At 34.9% G+C, this 21,735-nt stretch overlaps 1 protein-coding gene across 4 annotated transcripts in view; it reads left to right on the top strand.

Annotated features, from left to right (window-relative positions):
• The first annotated feature begins 341 nt into the window (after window positions 1-341).
• Window positions 342-21,735, top strand: part of Nup58 (nucleoporin 58) — a 49,974-nt gene continuing 28,580 nt past the window's right edge. Inside the window, exons 1-9 of one of the 4 annotated variants that reach the window (XM_048801264.1) lie at window positions 342-687; window positions 5,165-5,307; window positions 6,201-6,236; window positions 8,517-8,666; window positions 9,257-9,394; window positions 12,779-12,889; window positions 15,158-15,182; window positions 16,597-16,662; window positions 18,447-18,621. In XM_048801264.1, the coding sequence (XP_048657221.1) occupies window positions 581-687; window positions 5,165-5,307; window positions 6,201-6,236; window positions 8,517-8,666; window positions 9,257-9,394; window positions 12,779-12,889; window positions 15,158-15,182; window positions 16,597-16,662; window positions 18,447-18,621 (951 nt within the window). In that variant the 5' untranslated portion in view covers window positions 342-580. The remainder of the gene's footprint in view (window positions 688-5,164; window positions 5,308-6,200; window positions 6,237-8,516; window positions 8,667-9,256; window positions 9,395-12,778; window positions 12,890-15,157; window positions 15,183-16,596; window positions 16,663-18,446; window positions 18,622-21,735) is intronic. The other 3 variants (XM_015498702.2, XM_048801265.1, XM_015498703.2) reach the window with 3 other exon arrangements.

Raw genomic sequence — 21,735 nt, 5'->3', positions numbered from 1 at the left:
ATCGTCTGATTTCTGAATCCTCGAGGAGCTGCTGCGCTGCCTTCCCTTCCTGGGATTGGGTCGGCTGCCTACCAAAGCCGGACTCCTCCTGTTTCTGTACGGGAGATTTAGGGATGTTCACTAGAGCCCTCCCCACCTCTGGGGTTCTGGGCATGCTTTTTAGTGGGAGGTAGGATAGAAATTCATCAGTCACAAAGTACAGAAGGAGGAGAACTACAAAAGGAAGAAATAGTTGTTTAAAAACTCGGAGCCCCTACCCTTTTAAGAGAGTAGGCGGGGAGCCAACTCCACCGCGTCCCAGGGTGCCTTGCGCGGCACGTCGATCCCACTCCGGTCCCAGAGTTCCCTGCGCTACCGGTTCGCTTCCGGCGTGCTAGGAGCTCGCGGCGGGCGTTGGGCGTGCTTTGGTTTAGTGGCTCCATCCATTTTGGCCGTGGTTTGCGGTCGCCTCTAGGGCTTGAAGTGCCCGCCAAGTCGGAACTGGCCAAGAACAATGCTGCCCGGTCCACTTCGACTTTAAGGCTAGAGGAGGGTCTCCGACCTTTTTCAGGTTGCTGACAGCGTCCAGCCCGAGGCAGCCATGGCCACGGGCTTCTCCTTCGGGTCCGGGACGCTGGGTTCCACCACCGTGGCGGCCGGTGGGACCAGCACTGGCGGCGGTTTTTCTTTCGGGACTGGAGCATCTAGGTAATCACACTTCTTCGCTTTCGTGGTCCTATCTTTCCTCGCGACGCTCTTGGTGCCCCATCTTATCTCCCGCTGATTTCTTTCCGGTGGGCTGGGGGAAAGCACCTGACCAGACACCAGCGACATGGACCTCCCGCTCGCTTCGGTGCCGGGGCCCTACCGGCGTCCTGGTAGGGAAAACGGGGGCGGAATATCCCTTTGCTGTGAGGTCTCGGATTTCACAGATGGTTCAGGTATTGTTACTGCCCAGCGGGGTCTGACTAGGTGAAGGGGCTTGGGGTTTCACTTCTAAAGTTTAATCTTGTGTTAATCTTAGGCATAGGTGAAAATTGAGCGAATGAATGAATGAAATTACAGCTTCTTTAGGGCTTTAGAAAGGGACGAATAATAGAAGATGTTGAGGAGGACAATCATGGTTTCTCCTTGTTAATTAAGATTCCTTCGCAGCTTTACATACTAGCGGTGTTTTTATGATTTTGTGATTCTTTTTTCTCGAGCTTTGCAGACCTTTGTGTCTCATGGGACCCAGTTTATTGGTAATAATTTTCTGTAGCATGTGCATATTAGTATCTCTCTCATAATGTAACTGTTCATTTTGTCGCTTACTAATTTACAAAACAACTTACTAGTTCAGGTGGAAACAAAAAAAGGAAGTTCAGAAAGAATGGGAAGAGAATATAGAAAACTTTAATCTTTAGAACTCAGTATTAAGAAATGTGTACTCTGTTGACAAGCTGTGGATGTGAATGGCTTAAAGGACATGGTGGTAGATTGAAAAGGCAAAAACACCTTCAGCATTACCTGTATTTTAAAAAAAGAAGGAGAGGGCTGGGGTTGTAGCTTAGTGGTAAAGTGCTTCCCTAGTATGTGTCAGGCACTGGGATAGATTATCAGCAGTGCATATAAATAAATAAAGGTCCATCTGCAACTAAAATTTTTTTAAAAAATATATTTTCTAAGCTGTAGATGGATACAATATGTTCATTTATTTTTATGTGGTGCTGAGGATTGAACCCAGTGCCTCAGGCATGTGAGGCAGGCGCCTAACCACTGATCCACAACCCCAGCCCTAAAAAAAAAAAAAAAAAAAAAGGAAGGGGAGAGGAACCACATACTATACACGCAAGCCAGAAAAAATCTGGGAGCTTTTCTCCATACCTCTGCTACTCTATGCTTTTAATGTAAGTCCTGATAACTTTGCTTCTGCAGGTTTCATTTGTTTGCATTCCAGTGCACAAGCTATTATCCTTCATGGCACAGATACTTGTTAAACAAATTTTTGTGTTAGGATCTATTTTGGATGGTAAGACAAATAAGAGTTGTCTTTGGCGCTCAAATTCTAAATAAAAATTCCTGGTTCCTGTCAGGTTTTCAGCCAGCCCTCTTACTTGTGTTGATTGAGAACTGCTATCAGCTCCTGCATGGATTAGTTCAGTGGAATCCCAATTGCTGTCCCCAAATCTCCTTTTACATCAGTGATTGGCTCCTCCTTTAGTTACTTCCCACTATCCCTAGAAGGAAGTAAACAAAAAAAAAAAAAAAGAGGAAAGAAAAGATATTCCTTTGGGTTTCAAGGCCCCAAATAATCTGCAATCTCTCCAGATTTCATCTTGGGCCCATTTTATCATTTCAGTGATCCAGACCCACTGTAGAAAAATAACATTTAAGTTATCACCCAGTATATTTGCACAGATAAGAAATTGAACATTTCATTGGAACTGTTCATATTTACTTATATTTCATGGGATGCATTTTGCTGTTTTCTATGATAGTCCATTTCATTTTTTAGAATGTTGTGACCTGCAAAATTAATTTTTTAATTAATCTTTTCTGGTGGTCCTAATCTTAGTTTGAAGAATTCTGTCCTAGCAATACAGGCTTTTCTCAGTTCCTCAGAGGGATGAAGCTAAACATACCTACTTCCAAGTAGTTCCCTCTATTTAGAGTGCCACAACTTCCTCTCTACCAAACCAATCCCTGTTTATCTTTTGGTACTGAAATGATCTTTTCCTAAGAGGCCTTTTCTGACATGTCAGTCTAAGGGAGATATCCATTTTCATAGTATTTTGTATGAGATATCCATTATCATACTATCTTAATATATTAAGTGTGTATATAAATCGTAATTGTTAATATTTATTATTTTGCTTGTAGTATGACCCCCACAGTAGATTGTAAGCTCTATGATGCTAGAGACCTTTTCATTCTGTTTTCTCAGCAGATACTGTACTTGGACCTCAACCCATATTTAGTAAATGAATGAACAGTTAGTATCTATGTCTCCCACTGTCGGGAAATTTCTTTTTTTATTTATTTTTTTGTTGTAGATGGACAAAATATGTTTATTTTATTTGTTTATTTTTAATGTGGTGCTGAGGATCGAACTCAGTGACTTACCAGTGTTAGGCAAATGCTCTACCACTGAGCCACAACCCTAGCCCACTGTCGCGAAATTTCTGAGGTCAGAGTCAGAGTATATGCCACTCTATCCTCAGTTCCTAGAACATACCTGGCATAGAAAAAGGTCTTTAATAAATCCTTATTGGGCTGGGGATGTGGCTCAAGCGGTAGCGCGCTCGCCTGGCATGCGTGTGGCCGGGTTCGATCCTCAGCACCACATACAAACAAAGATGTTGTGTCCGCCGATAACTAAAAAAAATAAAATATTAAAAATTCTCTCTCTCTCTCTCTCTCTCTCTCTCTCTCCCTCTCTCACTCTCTCTTAAAAAAAATAAATCCTTATTGAATTGGTAAATGAATTATTAGTAATAAATTAGAAAAATTTACTCAGATTTTAGAAAGATTAGGATAAAGTAATGAAAGACAGTCAGCGTGTCAGCCAAGATGTTGTTTGGGAGGCCTGACTTTTTTAGTATCACCTGGTGATTTGAAGTAAGTCATTTTTAGAGAGTTCCTACATAAGGAAAAGGGATATGATAGTATATTTATCTTGGAGATGTTAGTTGAAGCATGTCAGTTTAGCATCATATCTGGCACTTGCTAAATGCTTAGTAAATTAACTATTATGTTAGCTCCCAAATCTACTAGAGGCAGACTAAGAAGGTAAAATCACATGCCTGACTTGATGGAGGTTTTTTTTTTTTTTTTTTTAAAGAGAGAACTTTTTAATATTTATTTTATAGTTTTTTTTTTTCGGTGGACACAACATCTTTATTTTACTTTTATGTGGTGCTGAGGATCGAACCCAGTGCCCCGCCCACATATGCCAAGCAAGCGCGCTACCGCTTGAGCCACATCCCCAGCCCAATGGAGTTTTATTTTATCACAGCACATTCTATCAAGTCCTTGGCAGATAGCCCTGGATTGAGTCAATAATTTGTTGGATCTAGGGTAGATTTTGGTTTTTTTTTTTTTTTTTTAAAGAAAATTTTTCTGCCACATGGAATTTTTTCTTTTACTTTTTTCTTTTAAGAAATTTTTCTTTTACTTCTTTTCTTTTAAGATTTTACTTTGATATGTTTCTATGGCAATATTTTTAATTTTAGTTATGTAACACTTGGTAGTACCTTCAGTTATCAAGAAATTTTACATATTTTGATTAATTTTTTGAAAACATTTTCACCATGCATCTATTACCACCACCACCCCACCCTCTGTGGTAATTAGGGATTGAACCCAAGGGCACTTTACTACTACATCCCCAATCCACCTTCTTTAAAATTCTATCTATCTATTTATTTATTTATTTTTCAGGCAGGTCTAAGGTGGTGAGTGTCTAAGTTGCTGAGGCTAGTCTTGAACATGTGATCCTCCTGCCTTAGCTTCTTGAGTTATTGGGATTACAGGAGTATTCCGCAGTGCCCAACTCCTTTTTATTTTTTATTTAAAACAAGAGTCTCACAAAGTTGCCCAGACTGGTTTTGACTTAAGATCCTCCTGCTTCTTTTTAAAAAAAGTTCTGTGAATTTTCTAGCCCATGTTATATACACATAGTAGATCCAAAATAACAATATCATTAGACTACCATCAGTGAAACCATGTGTTCATGCATTCTTTTTAGTTGTACTTCCTATGCTCTCTGAATGTATAGTCATTGAATACTGTAATATCTTCTTTTTAACTTACACCTAGCTTTTTTGTTTGTATTTTTTAGTTTTTATTGTAGTCAATACTATTTCTTAAAATACTTTTCTTTTTTAATATTTTTTTTAGTTACCAAAGGCTTTATTTATTTATATGTGGTGCTGAGAATCGAACCCAGTGCCTCACACATGCTAGGCAAGTGCTCTACCACTGAACCACAACCCCAGCCCTCTTAAAATACTTTTAAAATTCATTCAGTAAGCGTTCAGAGATCTTTACAATTGTCACTGAATCCTTGCAGCCTAATTTGGCCTCCTTCCTGCTCTTCAGACATCCAGGGGTGCATGTATGTATGGTAAACTAATACATAACAGGGTACTCTTTCTTTTTTCTTTTTTTTTTTTTAAATTGTGTGTATGTTTTAATAAACAAGCAACCCTTCTGTGGGGCTCAATTTTGGAACTCTTGGAAGCACTGCAACTCCAGCAACTACGTCTACTTCTTCTGGTGGTTTTGGAACTGTACTCTTTGGATCTAAGCCTGCCACTGGGTTCACTCTAGGAGGAACAAACACAGGTAAGGAGGATTTTCATATTTTCAGGGAGTAAGCTTGGGATATTCCTTTTCCAATGGGATATTTATTTTTCAATTTTCATCTTCTGTCTCCGTTTAGAGGTTGTTATTGGTAGTGGAACTTAAAATAAGGCTAAATACCAAGATGAATATGGAATACAGGGATTTGGAAATAGGGTGATAGGCTGAGTTATTGGCTATGATTATAAGGAAGGCTTTCTCAAAAAATATAAGATTTCTTTAAATGTAATGAACTAAGGTGATTTAAAATTTTATGTTAGATTATATAATACATTTTTTTCCTTAATAAAGAGTATTGTTATTTAAGCCAAGTTTACCAGTTTGGAACATTAATTAACTTAGCATGTATGGGACGGCCAGCGTTGAAGAATGTTTTACTGGAGCTGACCATTTAAAAAGTTTTTGCATCCTTACTTACTTTCTCTGTCCTCAAAGCCTTTTGGTTTTCGCCACCTTTGTGTTGACCTTCAGACTTGGAGTGCAGCACATTTTACAGCCATACCCAGAAAATGAAAGGACAACTGGGGTACCAACCAGTGAGTTTCCTAAGATAGTTTTGTGTGCCTGCATTTTGTCTGGAGTAGTTTTTTTTTTTCCCCTCTGTTTTATTTTGTTATAAGCAATAGTTTGCATTTTATAAACTTTATTTCCTTATTAATCAAATTATATAGCCTGTAATATGAAAACCAGTGCCATAGGAAAAATTCTTGTGTTAGTGGTTATGGTGGCAGATATCATGATCTATTAGTCTTAATAGACTAATGTATTTATTAGTCTATTATCTATTTGCCTCCATGGAGGCGACACCTGAGGGTTTTTTTCCCTTATGAATGCCATCTTCCTTGTTTAAATTTTATTTCTCTTTTTGTTCTCAGGAATAGCAACAACTATAACTACAGGACTAACTCTGGGTAAGAATTTTTGAGGAAAGATCTCAGATCTGTGGTTTCCTAAAAATTTAAATGAATTAAGTGATCTTTCTACTCTTTTATCTCACAGTACTGGGATATAGAAGAAAGTATGCAAAGAAAACCTTGAGTATAGATCCTAAGTACTCCTTTCAATATTTGAGTACTTAAAAAGTGATTTATACATGATTTTAAAAATTCAGGTAAATATTTTAAATACAGAATTGGTTTTTAACACAGAGTTTATTTTATATTACTTTTTCAGCATTTTGACTAAATATTAGGAAAAGAGCCAAGCTGCACACCAGAAGTCTTAATCTCTGGAGGCCTTAGACAGTCTTATAAAGTATGTAGTGACAAAGCTCTTAGCTGTCTATAAAATATTGTAGGGCTGGGGTGTAGCATAGTGGAAGATTGCTTCCCTAGCATGTATGGGGTCCTGGGTTTGATCCCCAGTACTGAAAAAGAAAATAATAATGATACTGGACTAAAAAGTTCTTTGATTCCCTTGTCACTCAGAAACATAATAGTTTCTGTAGTGGTATGCTTACGAGAATGTAAATAACTAGGTTTCATCCTGCTTTGACTCTTAACCATTATTCACAATGGATGACAGTAAAGTGAAAGGAAAAAATGAAAGGATGTTGAAAAGCTCTTAAATTGGTTAAGGATTGACTATTCACTTGAATGCTGTTAGCTTGTCATCAATGGAAAACACATCTGTTTGTCACCAGAGCTTTGGACAGGATTGGCTGAGGGCAAGTAATTGATTCCTCTTACTATCTGAGGTTATAAAACCCATCCATACATAATTTTGGAGTACTGTGCTCTCGCAGGAACTTGTAATCAGGGCAATCCAGAAGCATAGTTTCTGACTTCTTTTTTCTCAGTGGTTTTAGGAGAAGCCCAAATGTGGGTCATTCATGCATTTCTTGTTTGAATAGTTGTTTTCTGTGTGATTATGAGTATGCATGATGCCTTGAAAGTCAATATTAGCTTGTATTTGCAATGGTGTTGGTGAGAATGGTATTGATGGTGAAGTCAGGAAATTTGGGGTGTACATGCAAGACATTGATCTAATATGAGATGACAGGGGTAAGCAGGTATATAATATGGTCTTGTGTAATTTGATAAATATCTCATAGACATAGGACGATACAATGAAAGGAAAAGCAAGAAGAGAATAGGGTTATTTTGGGACAGAAAATATTCCAGACAGAAGTAGAATGCAGTGTTTGCTCAATCATAAAACTTATTCTAATGGAATAAGAAAAACATTTTGTTCATGGGGCTTAGGATTCAAAAGTGGAAATGGTAGGAAGAATTGAGATTTGAGAGCAGGTTGGAACCAGATTAGAAGGTCACTTATGTGCCTGATTTTTAGACTATTGTAGAACAATCTAGAGTTAATTGGAACCATAAGTTGGTAGGGTCACCAGGATGTTGTTTTTAAGGTAACTGGGATAATGCCAAAAATAGAGTTCAGAAGAGATTGGCAGAGAAATTAAGTCTGTTGTTGTAGTTCTTGAGAGGTGGTTTAATTTAAGATTTTTGAGAATGCCTGTAATCCAGGGATATTTCTGAAATAGAATTAGCAGGATTTACAGCCAGTGGAATTCAGAGGAAGGAAGGACTGTGAAAAAAAATCGTGGCTTTTTTGGCTTTAATAATTGAATTGACCTTGGTGGGCCTGGGGCTTTAGCAAAATTAGATTTATTTGGGTTTTTTTTGGAAAGGTAGAGCCAGCTAATGGGCATTCAGGTAGATGCACATTTTAGTCTCATGTACCCATAGTGGGTGACATTAAGGGAACCCTAGGGAATATCAAGACATCAACAGACGAAGGAAATCTACAAAAGAATATGGGAAAGGAATAGCACAGAAACTAGTAGTAAGATATCTGAGAGCTGAGAGGACCCAGAAAGAAGAGTATTTTAAGGATTAGAGAATGTTTGCATAGTCTTGGAGAAGAGGGACTGTTTTTCTTTTGAGAGTAAAGGGGAAAAAGGATAAATACTGTTTTATATAAATCTAGGTATTGAATTTATGGATTACAATATTATATTGATTGGGGTGTTTTCACCTTTCTTAATCTAAAGGACCTTTTTTTTTTTTCTGAATTCACCATGATTTGGTTCTAACCTCTATTTTAATTTTCATGCATACACATGTATTCTTATTCTGTTGACACAAAATAGGATCACAAACTTATAGGGATCCTGATTGAAACCAATATGATATGTATACACTTAAGGTAAAATTGGATTTTATCTATTAAAACAGGAACACCAGCCACTACATCTGCATCTACAACTGGCTTCAGTTTAGGATTCAATAAACCTGCAGCATCTGCCACACCATTTGCTCTTCCTATTACTTCTACCTCAGCAAGCGGTCTCACTCTTTCATCTGCTCTGACATCAACTCCAGCAGGTGAGTAGAGAACATAGATACCCACTTTTCCTTCTTTATTTATTTGGTACCTGGGATTGAACCCAGGGACACTTAATCACTGAGCCACATCCCAGTCCTTTTTTTTGTTTGTAAAGACAAGTCAGTGTTGGCCATTACTACAGCAGGGAACGTCTTGGAATGTCTTCTTTATTTACAGAGTAGAGCAAAGGACAGGATTAGAAAGGTAAAATGTAAAGCTTTTAATATCTGCTTTGTTTTCAAGGAGCCATTTTATGACAAGGAAGGATAAAAATGTTATATAAACCTTACTTAGCTTAGAATTTGTTTAATTGTAAAAGTGGAATTGGAAGCCTGGGTTGGAAACACTTGTATGGAATCAGTTACCTGGTACTGTTCTAATATTACCTGAAGCCCTTATTTCTCTCAGTTTATGCTTTATAGCTACTATTCTTTTCTAAAGTGTATATAATTTTTATCTTTAGCGCGTAGATTTTGCAAAGAGCCAATTTTATCATGAAAATCAACTTAAAATTTTTTTACTTGTATTTTTCTATGGTGTACATAAGTAATGTTGCCATTTGAAGGCTTAGTATCTCATTTTTCATTAGCATCCACTGGATTTACTCTAAATAATCTGGGAGGAACAACAGCCACAACTACAGCTGCATCAACAGGCCTTTCTTTAGGGGGAGCCTTAGCTGGTTTGGGAGGTTCACTTTTCCAGAGTACAAACACAGCAGCATCAGGTAATTGATGATATTTACTCTACAGAATAGTAAGTATTTGTATTTAAATTATTTAATCTTTATTTTTGCCTTTTAACCAGTTTGCTTTTCCTCTTTAATCTGTATGTTTTCCTTTAATGTAAAATTGGTTTTCGTACATAATTGGACCTTTTAGTCATATTTAGAGATACATTTTTCTCTTTCTCAATATTGACAAATTAGATAAAGAAGCAAGCCTATTTAAGGAGTCAGAAAGCCAGGTGCGTTTGCACATGCTTGTAATCCCAGTGGTTTTGGAGGCTGAGATAGGAGGATCGAAAGTTCAAAGCCAGCCTCAGCAACAGAGGGGCACTAAGCAACTCAGGGAGACCCTATCTCTAAATACAACACAAAAGAATGCTGGGGATTTGGCTCAGTGACCGAGTAACCCTGAGTTCAATCCCCATCCTTCTTTCCTCCACAAAAAAGGAGTCAGAAAACTTAAAATAAGTGGCATTTAAGTAGTTTGGGGTTAATTGGAGGTCTAGTTCAGTGGTAGAATTGCTTATCTAGCATGCACAAAGGCTTGGGTGGATTCCCAAGCTAGAAAAAAAAAATTTGTTTTGAGTCATTTATAGCTTACTTCACTGTAAGGCAACTTGTAAAGTCTTAGTTCTAGGAATGACTTTCCATTATGGAATTTCAGGAAAGGGTATTAGAAAACCATGTGCCTCTTCTTTCTGTTATTTTTTTTTCATTTTACTTTTATATCAGTCTTTATGAGAGATGTTTAAATATTTATCCTGTAAAAATTGCATGTTACAGTCATCTCATGATTTGGATATTACAAGATATTGTGAATATCTACAAAATTAGACAATAACAAAAAGATTAGTATTTGAGATATCAATACAAACTAGAACACTATAATTTTCTTTAGATTATTTTGACCATCCTTACCCTCCCATTCCACTGACCTGAAAATCCTCTTTATCAAATTGTTATCTGAAGAAAGGACAAAAAAGAAATAGTGTCTTTAATAGAAAAAGTCAAGTCATTTTCCTTTCTTTTCTCCTGTTCAACCAAGTGAAGTATTAGGCACATATTAGGGGCCCTGCAAAACTTCTGAAAGTAAAATAGTCATTATAAATCAGTCCAAGTGTAACTGGAAATTCTGAGTTTGATAGATTAGCATTTCCTAATTTGTGCATTTTTAAACAGAAATTCTTTTTATTTTATTTTATTTTTCTTGTAGTTGAGGTCTCATTATGTTGCCCAGGTCTTGAACTTACAAACTCAAGTGATCTTCCTACCTTAGCCTCCCAAATAGCTGGGACTACAGGAGTGCTCTGCTACGCCTAGCTAAATAGAAATTCCTGATGTTACACTGCTATATGAAATAATTATACAATTTCTTCAAATATTAGAAAAGCTTTTCTCACTCCCACAATGCCCTCATTGACTTTTCAAAATATTCATTTCTTTATACAGTCATTAGCTATAACCAATATTTAAAAGATCTATAGAGGGGCTGGGGCTGTAGCTCAGTGGTAGAGCGCCCGCCTTGCACGTGTGAGGCACTGGGTTTGATCCTCAGCACCACATAAAAATAAATAAAGATATTGTGTCCAACTACAACTAAAAAAAAAAAAAATCAAAAAAAAAAACTATAGAATCCTTAATATGAGGCAAATTTCATAATAAGCAAGAAAATAGAAATTAACCTGATATATAAAATACTAATTCAGTATTTTCTGCCACATGAATTGATATTTTAGTATTTTGCCAATGACTATGTTGAAATTATTTAATATCTGTGTAATAAGAGAGGGCTGGGGAGGTAGTACTCCATGATGGAGTGCTTCCTAGCATGCGTGAAACCTGGGGTTTGACTCCCAATAACCGCAAGTAGTAGTATGAGTAATAGTAGCAGAAGTAGTAGTAATAAGAGAAAGAGAGGGTTGTTTTATGTTTCTTACCCAGTTTTTAGATGTGTTTTGATTCTTCTCAAACTCTTAATATTTAAGCTTATACTTAATCTAAATGTGTTGTTGAATTTTTAAAAAATTATCATAGGTTAAGTATCCATTTTTTGAAATGTTTAGGCCAGAAGTGTTTCAGATTTTGGAATTTTTTGGATTTTAAAATATTTACATAGACTTCACCAGTCAAACATCAACACAATGCTCAAAAAGTTTTAGATTTTTAGAGCATTTCAGATTTTGAATTTTTGGATTAGGGATGCTTGTCTGGTGTAGAGTAATTCTTTGTTTAGCTGTTTTCTGACACATAGCCAGAATTTAAATCAAAATTTTAGTTATATTTATTAAATATTTTCTCTTTTTAAAAAATAGATGGCATTATCTTAGGAATGCATGGATTTTAGAAATATATGTTTATCAACACAGGACTTTTTTTAATATTTATTTTTTAGAAGTAGCTGGACACAATGCCTTTATTATTTATTTATTTATTTTTTATGTGGTGCTGAGGATAGAACCCAGGACCTCGCATGTGCTAGACGAGCGCTCTACCGCTGAGCCACGATCCCAGTCCCTCAACATAGGACCTTTGAAATTTTGCTACTTGGCTCAAATATAAATTAATGACTTAGAATTAACTGTCGTCATTTTGATTCCTTTTGCCAGGTTTTCTAGTAGCTATATCAGTTAGCTTAGGAGCTATACTATTGGTGGAATTTAACCAGATGGAGAGTGATAGGAAACAGTAAAAAAAGAGGGGGAAGCCTGTAGTGGACTAGAATCAAGAAAGTCTTCTCTTTTGTAGAACTAATTGAAGGCTAGTATAGCCAGGTAAATTAAAGCATTTCTTTTTAAAATAACTTTTCTGAAAAGAACTTGGAAGTATGCAGTTATACTTAATATATATTATGCTCAAAGTTTATAAATTAACACTGGATTATTTTTAAAGTGTGTAGTTCCAAAATATGTTTGGAAGATAAGACTGACTTCTCTGAAAATAATAAAACTTAAACTGTTTTTGTAGAAAAGGTTCAAAAGTAACAAACATTGAATGCCCACATATATTGAATTAACACATATTCTGATCTTTTTAATAATGAAACATCACATTATCCAAACTACATATACCATCTTTGCCCAAAGCATGCTCCAGACTTGTTCCTTGATATTTTCCTAAATCAATTATTTTTTTTTAAATACTTATTTATTTATGTATCTTTAGTTTTTTTAGGTGGATACATTAGTTTGTTTTTATGTGGTGCCGAGGTTTGAACCCAGTTCCTCGTGCATGCTAGGCGCGCACTCTACCACTGAGCCACCACTCCAGCCCTCCTAAGTCAATTATGAAAAAAATCTTAAAAGCATTTGAGTACTTTGGTTAGTAAGAGGAAATTCTGGTAAAGTCTTGCAGTAAAATTGTATGTAATATTTGGTTTATTTGCAGGACTTGGACAAAATGCTTTAGGCCTGACTTTGGGAACTACAGCAGCTACTTCAGCTGCAGGCAATGAAGGCCTTGGTGGTATAGATTTTAGTAGCTCATCAGATAAAAAGAGTAAGTAATGTTACTGTAATTTTGTCTTCTAACACTACTGTTAAGCAACTTCCACATTATTCAAAATTCCTATGTCTGAAAAATCTCTACTTATGTATTCAGTAGTATAGTTTTTACTTTTAAGTTTGTTTTACATTAGCATTAGCATTGTGCAAATTTTGTGTATTGATTAAGGTGTAATTTTTGTAGATCACTTAAATGTATATGTGTATCTCTTATTTATCCAACTTAATATTTTTGTTAATATTTTTTTATATTGGCGTCATCATAGTATATATTTTGTAATATGTTGTTACTCATATCAAAAGCATTTGGCAGTGTAATTCAGCTAGGTGCTTTAGAGAGGAGTATGAGAAATATAAGGACTTAATTTCCCCTTTCTACCTCTATCCACACCATCCTGTACTCATAGTGTGCTTAAGCTTGAGTTGAGCAAAGAGAATACATAAAAATAAATGCATATGATCACATGTACCACATCTCAGTTCCCTTTAATCTGTTATATTGGTCAAAGGATTTTTTTGTTGTTGTTGTGTTAATCTACAGAATTTTTTCTTTTTCTAGTAGCTATATCAGTTAGCTTAGGAGCTCTACTATTGGTGGGATTTAACCAGATGGAGAGTGATAGGAAACAGTAATTGGTAAAGAGGGGGAGGCCTGGTGTGGACTAGAATCAAGAAAGTCTTCTCTTTTGAAGAACTAATTGAAGGCTAGTATAGCCAGAGAGCAGAAAGGTCAGATACCAGCTGTCTTGAAGAACTTTCTGTGCAACATTGAATTTTGTCACTATACTGATGACCACTAGACTCTACTAAAGGATATTGATGAGATTTGTATTTTAAGAGTAAGAGCATTCTGGCAGCCAGGTAGAAAATAATTGTAGGAAGGAGAGAGAAGCAGCATGGAGAAGTGTTGGGAAGTTATATAGTAGTCTGGGTATATTACTGAGGCAAAAGCAAGGTAGACCAGTAAGGTGTCCTTGGCAGTCTAGAAATAGGCCCAAGTTCTAGTTTTTTGTATGTACATAAATAAAATGAAATACCAATGAAATAGTATACTAGTAGAAAATAATTGATGAATTATTTGGCAAAACAAAATTAAAGCCCTATTTTTACTACCATTATTAAGGCATTTATAGAAGAAATGTGCCAGTTTCAGAAATGTTAAAATGAAAAAATTTTTATAATTAATGAAATATTCCAAATATTTATGGAAAAATAAACTAGTCAGATGAAAGATGAAAAAAGTGAAATCTTGCATATAAAGATGAAAGGCAAATAATTCATTAAAAATAAAATACTTGATTTTTAGATGCTTACTTTCTTTTTTTTTTTTTTTTAAATAATATTTATTTTTTAGCATTTGGCAGACACAACATCTTTGTATGTGGTGCTGAGGATCGAACCCGGGCCCCACGCATGCCAGGCGAGCGCGCTACCACTTGAGCCACATCCCCAGCCCCTAGATGCTTACTTTCTCACATTTTAATATCTCTGAAATTCAGATTGTTTAGATTCAATTTTAGGAACAGATATAAATATTTGTGAGATAAATAATTAATATACTAAGTGTTGAAATAGCTCTTAGAAATTAATAAGAGAAATATCATAAGAGAAATGTGCAAAAAAATGAAGAATGTAGAAATTACACAGGTATGCAATTCACAAAAAATAAACCTGTCAGATGAAGATTTGAAAAATATATTATGTTTCACTAGTCTAAGAAATACAAGCTAAGATAAAAATAAATGGCACCATTTAGCTACATGATTAGCAAAGATTTAAAAATCTGATGTTCATTGTTTTTTGAGAGTGTGATCCAAAAAGTGCTCTCAATGTACTTGTTTTAAGGGATTGACAGATTGTTTTAAAGAATTGGAGAAATTCAGGATGCTAATCTGACTTAGTGTTCAATCCTGATAGGGCCTTAAAAAGTGTCAGATAAAGTTACCCAGAGTTAACTTGGTAGAGAATATAAACTATTCATACTGGATATTTTTTATGGAACAATTGAGAAAATTTTTAGTTGAGAAAAGAAAACTATGTCCTTGAAAGAAGTAGGTGCAGATCAGCTGTGGAACACGTTGGCTTTGTACACATCTCCTTGATAACACTGCGTTCATAACAAGTCATTTCATTGAGCAGTGTTTAAGAGGCAAGCTAAGAAATGTTTCCATTTATATTTATACCTTAATTTGTGTTCATTTAAAACGTTTGGAATATGTTGTTACATTACCTATTTTTACATGAAGCTTCTTGAATTTTCTAGGTGATAAAACAGGAACAAGACCAGAGTAAGTTTATAATTTAAAATATTTTAATCAAGAGTTTTATTTATTAAATTTGTAGGCAGATGGTATAGTTGGAAATACATAGAACCAGGTACACATTTAGAAGGAAGAGACACTTTTAACAAGCATTCGTCAAAAATAAGATAATAAATGTATGTTCTAGAAAGATTGTGATAGGTCACATCACATCTTCAATTTTTAGTTATTAAAAAACTTTAAAACATTTCTTTTTAGAAAGGTGATTGACATTTTCCCCAGATAATGTAAATAAGCATATAAGTTTGTCAGTTTTTGTTTCTGGTGCTGGGTTTTGAACCAAAGGCCTTGGTGCATGCTAATTAAGCACAAGCTTAATAGTATGTAATCTGCAGCCCTTAAAACATCTTGAACCATGGATTATATAGTGCAGCCCTTAAAACATCTTGCTTACATATGTAAATTATTATGCCAGGACTATTTTTTATTTATTGGTATCTTCATTAAAGAAAATAGTTTTCATATACATCATATATATATACACACACATACATACATACATTTGAAATATATATTTGAACTTGGTCATTATTTTTATTGCAAATTATGTTTTCTCACACAATTTGTATTAAATAAGCTATTTATAAATAAATGATCAAATTTGCTGTTCTACAAACTTCTTGTGTATATTTTAGCCTAATACAGATTGAGTATCCCTTATACAAAATGTTTAGGACAAGAAGTGTTTCAGATTTTGGACTTTTTCAGACGTGGGGATATTTGTATGGAATATACACATTGAGTGTCCCTAATCTCAAAATACAAAATGCTCTAGAATCTGAAACTTTAAAAAATTGAAATGAAGGAACAGACTGAGATCTGTCTAAGGTTATAAAATCTAACTCATGATTTCATTATAGCATGCCAAATTTTAGTTGTTCTGCCTTCATTAATTATTTGTATTTCCCTTAAACTGTCCCTTGCTTTTATTTTCCCATTTCAATGCATGTTGAAGAACAAACTGAAGTTATAATAAAGTATTTAGAGCATCTCATGAGAAGTTATATAGACTTTGTGTTATTAATGCTTTAATTATTCAAACTGAATAAAATGTCAGTCATAGAATCTTTTAGCCAGAGGGAATTTAGTTCAGCATCTCATCCAGTCATTAGTATTTTCTTTTTTCCTTAGAATTTAGTTAAAAGCTTTTAAGTATATTTATAGTAGCTGCCACTCTTCTTAATTAAGAAATGTCAATTTCAAATAAATTGCTGGAACTAGGTCAGGAAATTTTTTTTTTTATTTTGAAATCATCCAAGGAAGCTCTAAGTAGAGAACATTTGCAATATTTTCTTGAATCTTAACATATAGTATAGTAAAATTTAATGTCAATTTTCCAAAATCTGAATGGTATTAATACATTTGTGGCTTTTTTTCTTAGGGATAGTAAGGCACTGAAGGATGAAAATCTACCTCCTGTCATCTGCCAGGATGTTGAAAATCTCCAGTGAGTGTCAAATATATTTAAATAAATAATGCTCAAAGAATTCTAGAATACATTTTAGGGGGAACATCTTTTCTTTCTAAACATTTTAACTTGGGTTAAATTGTTAATGTTTTTAAAAGTAAGAGAAAGTTGAAAAGCAATTAAAATTAATGTAACTGCCATTCTATAAACTAGTGTGTAAATTATGGATGAATTTTTTACTTTTGTTTCTTTCTGACAAACTTATTTTTTAATTGATTAGTCTTTTAATTGGTGCATTATAATTTTACATATTGAATTAATTCATTGCAACATATTTGTACGTGCATATAATTTAATCAGTTTCATTCCCCGGTACCTCCCCTTTCCAGCTTTACCTTCTGTTTTCATGAGATTTGCCCTCCTCCCTCCTTTTTCCCCCCTTTTTTCTCTGTAGCTTCCATGTATAAGAGAAAACATAACAATCCTTGACTTTCTGAATCTGGCTTATTTTGCTTAACATAATGCATTTACGTTCGTTCCATCCATCCATTTTCCTGCAGATGACAGAATTTCATTCTTTACAATCGAATAAAACTCCATTCCATGTGTATGCCACATTTTCTTTATCCATTCATCTCTTGGTGGACACATAAGCTGGTTTCTTAACTTGGCTACTGTGAATTGCACTGTTAGCAACATAGGATGCATGTATTGCTGACTTTAATTATTTAGGATAAATACTGAGGCACGATATAGCTTGGTCATATGGTGAATCCATGTTTAGTCGGTGGAGGAATCTTTATACTGATTTCCAAAGTGGTTGTACTAATTTGCAGTTCTGCCAAGAGTGTATGAGTGTTCTTTTTCCACCAACATTCTTCGCAGTATTTATTATTTGTATTTTTGATGGTGATTGTTCTAACTGGAGTGAGATGAAATCTCAGAGTAGTTTTGATCTGCATTTCTCTGATTGCTAAAGAAGCTGAATACTTTTTATAAGTTTGTTGGTCATTTGTGTGTCTTCTTTGAGATATGTCTGTTTAGTTCAATTGTCCATTTATTGATTTTCTAAAATTTTTTGATTTCTTTATATTCTTGATATCAATACCATCAGAACAATGGCTGGAAAAGATTTTTCTCCCATTTTGTGGGTTTTCTCTTCATGCTCTTTTGTTTCCTTTGCTTGGCAGAAGCTTTTTAATTTGATGCCACTCTATTTGTTGATTCTTGGTATTATTTCCAGAGCTTTAGGGGTCCTTCTAAGGAAGTTTGTGTCTGTGCCTTTATGCTGGAGTGCCCCAGCATTTTTTTGTAGGGGTTGCAAAGTTTGTGGTCTAATTCCTAAATCTTCTTTTTTTTTTTTTTGTACCAGGCATTGAGCTAAGGGGCACTGGACCACTGAGCCACATCCCAGTCCTATTTTGTATTTTATTTAGAGACAGGGTCTCATTGTTTAGTGCTTCACTTTTGCTGAGGCTGGCTTTGAACTCGCAATCCTCCTGCCTCGTCCCGAACCACTGGGATTATAGGTTGATCTATTTTGAATTGACTTTTTTGTAGTATGAGAGAGATTTAGGTTCATTCTTCTACATATGCATATATAATTTTCCCAGCACCATTTGTTAAAAACCCTATATTTTCTCCAGTGTAAGTTTTTGGTGCCTTTGTCAAGGATCAAATGACTGTATTTCTATGGGTTTGTCTTTTTTTGGGGTCTTCTATTCCATTGATCCTAAATGTTTTGTTTTTTTGCCAATACCACAGTTTTTAAATTCTCAGTTTTATTTATTTATTTATCTATCTATTATTTATTTTTTGTAAAGGAAATTTGTGAAGGAACAAAAACAGGTCCAAGAAGAAATTAGTAGAATGTCTTCAAAAGCAATGCTTAAAGTACAAGAAGATATTAAAGCTCTGAAGCAACTTCTGTCATTGGCTGCCAGTGGATTACAGAGAAACACTCTTAATATTGATAAATTGAAAGTAGAAACTGCTCAGGTATACTAAATTACAGCCATTTTACCATAGAATGTTTTGCTTTGTTTTTTTTCCAAAATGGAAATAATGATTTATTTAAAGTTGGTACATACATACTGTGAGAAAACCAGGTAGATCATATTTTTTCTTTAAAAAATGTTTTTTTGTGATGCTAGAAATTGAACCCAGGGTCTCATGTTTGCCAAACTAGTGCTCTACTACTGAGAAATATCCCCAGCCTATCATATATTTTTAAATTACTTTAATAAATAATAGTAGTTACTAGTTTTTATTAATGCTCGCTCTATATAACACTGTATCCTAAGCAATTTATTGATATTTGTTAATCTGCTTTCATTTTCATGGTAGTCCTTTGAAGTAAGGTACTGTTATTATGCAAATAAGACAAGAGGCAGAGAACTTTGTTAATAAGTTGAACAGCCTGAATTCAGACCCTGCTGATCTAGTTTGAGTTTATGCCCTTAACTAATTTGTTTACATAAGTGCCTGCTGACTAAATTGGTCTGTTCATAAGAAAAAGAATACCTAGTCAGAAAATGTTTTTAACATATCATTTATTAAATTAAAATTATATCACGCTTTATAGATTCATTTCACTGAACACTTGTTAGTCTTGGTTATATCTTAGTTAATAAAAATCATAATGAGGTTAGTATTTTCTGTCATTCTTGTCTAATTGCTTTTATCCCATGGCCTAATATATAATACATACTAAATAAAATATATAATTCTTTTCTATTGCAGTGAAGAAGAATGATGGTTGATGATTTACTTGGATTTTATATGTCATAATTATAAAACATACTTGATATCATTGTGGCAATCTGGACAACATTCCCTTTAAGTTGTTCCTATCTGTTGATAAACTGCATAGGATATGCCTTTACTGTGAGCTTATCAATGAGTGCTATGCTCATAGGTGATGTTGTTTTTTGGTGGGGATACTGGGGATTGAGCTTAGGCACTTGACCACTAAGCCACTCTCCAGCCCTATTTTGTATTTTATTTAGAGACGGGTCTCATTGATTTGCTTAGTGTCTCATTTTTGCTGAGGTTGGCTTTGAACTCTTGCCTCAGACTCCCAAGCCTCTGGGATTATAGGCATGTGCCATTGTGCCCGTCTAGTAATGTTTTTATATGTAAAATTTTAAAACATGTCTTCAAGTCAACTATTAGAGAATACCTTTGCTTTTTAAATACCATGTTACTCAAGTAACTAAACTATTATGTTTAAAGAGAATTTTAAGACTTTTGTCTTTTCTCAGATTTCCTGGTCATTTGGAAAATCTCAGATTAAATGTTACATAAATTACATGAAATCATAAATTTTGTATGCAAAATATATGAAATCATGTAAGTTATAAGTAGAAAAATAATGGAACAAACGCAGAGTGAGATGGACTCTGATGGGACCCATTGTAATTCTAAAACTGGATAATTCCATTCACAAATATATGTGGGACACCTGTTATATAAGACTTGTTGATCATCTCTAGTAATAAAAAGACAGTGGGGGGGGCTGGGGATGTGGCTCAAGCGGTAGCGCGCTCGCCTGGCATGCGTGCGGCCCGGGTTCGATCCTCAGCACCACATACGAACAAAGATGTTGTGTCCGCCGAGAACTAAAACAAAAATAAATAAATATTAAAAATTCTCTCTCTCTCCCTGTCTGTCTCTCTCTCACTCTCTCTTTAAAAAAAAAAAAAAAAAAAAAAAGAGAAAAAAAAAAAAAAAAGACAGTGGGGGATAAATGGAATGGTAAAAGATTTAAGAAGAGCAAAAAGGTTTGCAAAGAAAGAGGATAGGAGTCAAAGTTTCCTTAAGGATAAATGAACTGAATTTAGAAAACGTAGGCTGTATCAATGAAATTTGATTTATGATTACTATTATTTCCATTATAAAGGAACCTAGTACTCTGTGCAGTGTCTAGAGATTTACCAGTTGAAAAACAGTGTTCTGAATCCCTCGTGACGTAGTTATCAATCTTATTTAACCCCAAAACGTTTTCATCAAAGGCAGCCTTTTGGGTAATAGAAGCATTCTGTGGTTAGGCATGATGTGAACCAAAATCTTATGGAAGTGAATTCTTTTAATACCTCATTTTTTGGCAAATAACTTGAGTTTAAATAAATGGGGGGGGGCATAGGGATATGAAAGACAGTGGAGTGCAATGGTCATCAAATGGGTACCGTTTAAGTCAAATTGCTGAGTTTAGCTATCCAGTCACTTAGTGAATTTTTTTTTTTTTTTTTTTAAATCTGTGTGTGCCAAGCAGTGAGGATCAAGAGAACTGGGAGAGAATTAAATCAGTCATGTTTAAATAATAGGTATAGTTACAGAGGGCTTAAGTGGAGACCTTTATGTTGAGTCTTAAAATGTATGTATTTTACACGCTGGTAGGTAGGAATGAGCAAGGCCAAAGAGGCATGGCATAGGCATGTTTGATTATTTGCAAGCAGTTTAGTATTACAGATGTCTGGGCCTGACAAGAGTCAGTACTTAGAGAGGTGGGTGGGCGTCAGTCTTGAATGGTCCAGAACTGTCCAGGGCTTCTAGGAATAGTAGAAGGTAATACAAGAATTGTGCAGTGAATAACATTTAAAAGAATTGAGCTGCCAACATTCAGTTCTCAAGTGTCGTGGCAACATGGCATTGAACAAATTATGTCTCTAACTCCATTTCTGCATCTATAAAAAGAAAAGCATTTCCTACTTTTACTTTTTAAAAGTAACCAAGGTGGTATAAGTGAACCCTTCAGCATAGATTTTTGTACATAATAAGCATTGGATGTTAATTGTTGCCCATGTCAGCTTCAAATAGTAGTAGCCCAATCTTTTCACTACAGATGAATTTACGAATTGTTCAGAAACCTTAAAATAGATCAGTTCATTATAATCTTTTGTTTTTAAATTGTCTATCAGACAAAATCAGGTGGGACTGGATTTACCAGTGACATTTTTTTTAAATAGTTGTAGATGGATAGCATGCCTGTATTTATTTATTTAGTTAGTTTTTTATACGGTGCCAAGGATTGGAACCCAGTGCCTCACACATGCTAGGCAAGTGCTCTTGCCACTGAGCTACAGCCCTAGCCCAGTTCACTATAATCTTATA

Source organism: Marmota marmota, unplaced genomic scaffold (genome assembly GCF_001458135.2).
Source record: "Marmota marmota marmota unplaced genomic scaffold, marMar, whole genome shotgun sequence".
In the NCBI taxonomy this organism is placed as follows: Eukaryota; Metazoa; Chordata; class Mammalia; order Rodentia; family Sciuridae; genus Marmota; species Marmota marmota.
This window is presented reverse-complemented; position numbering and strand designations above follow the sequence as displayed.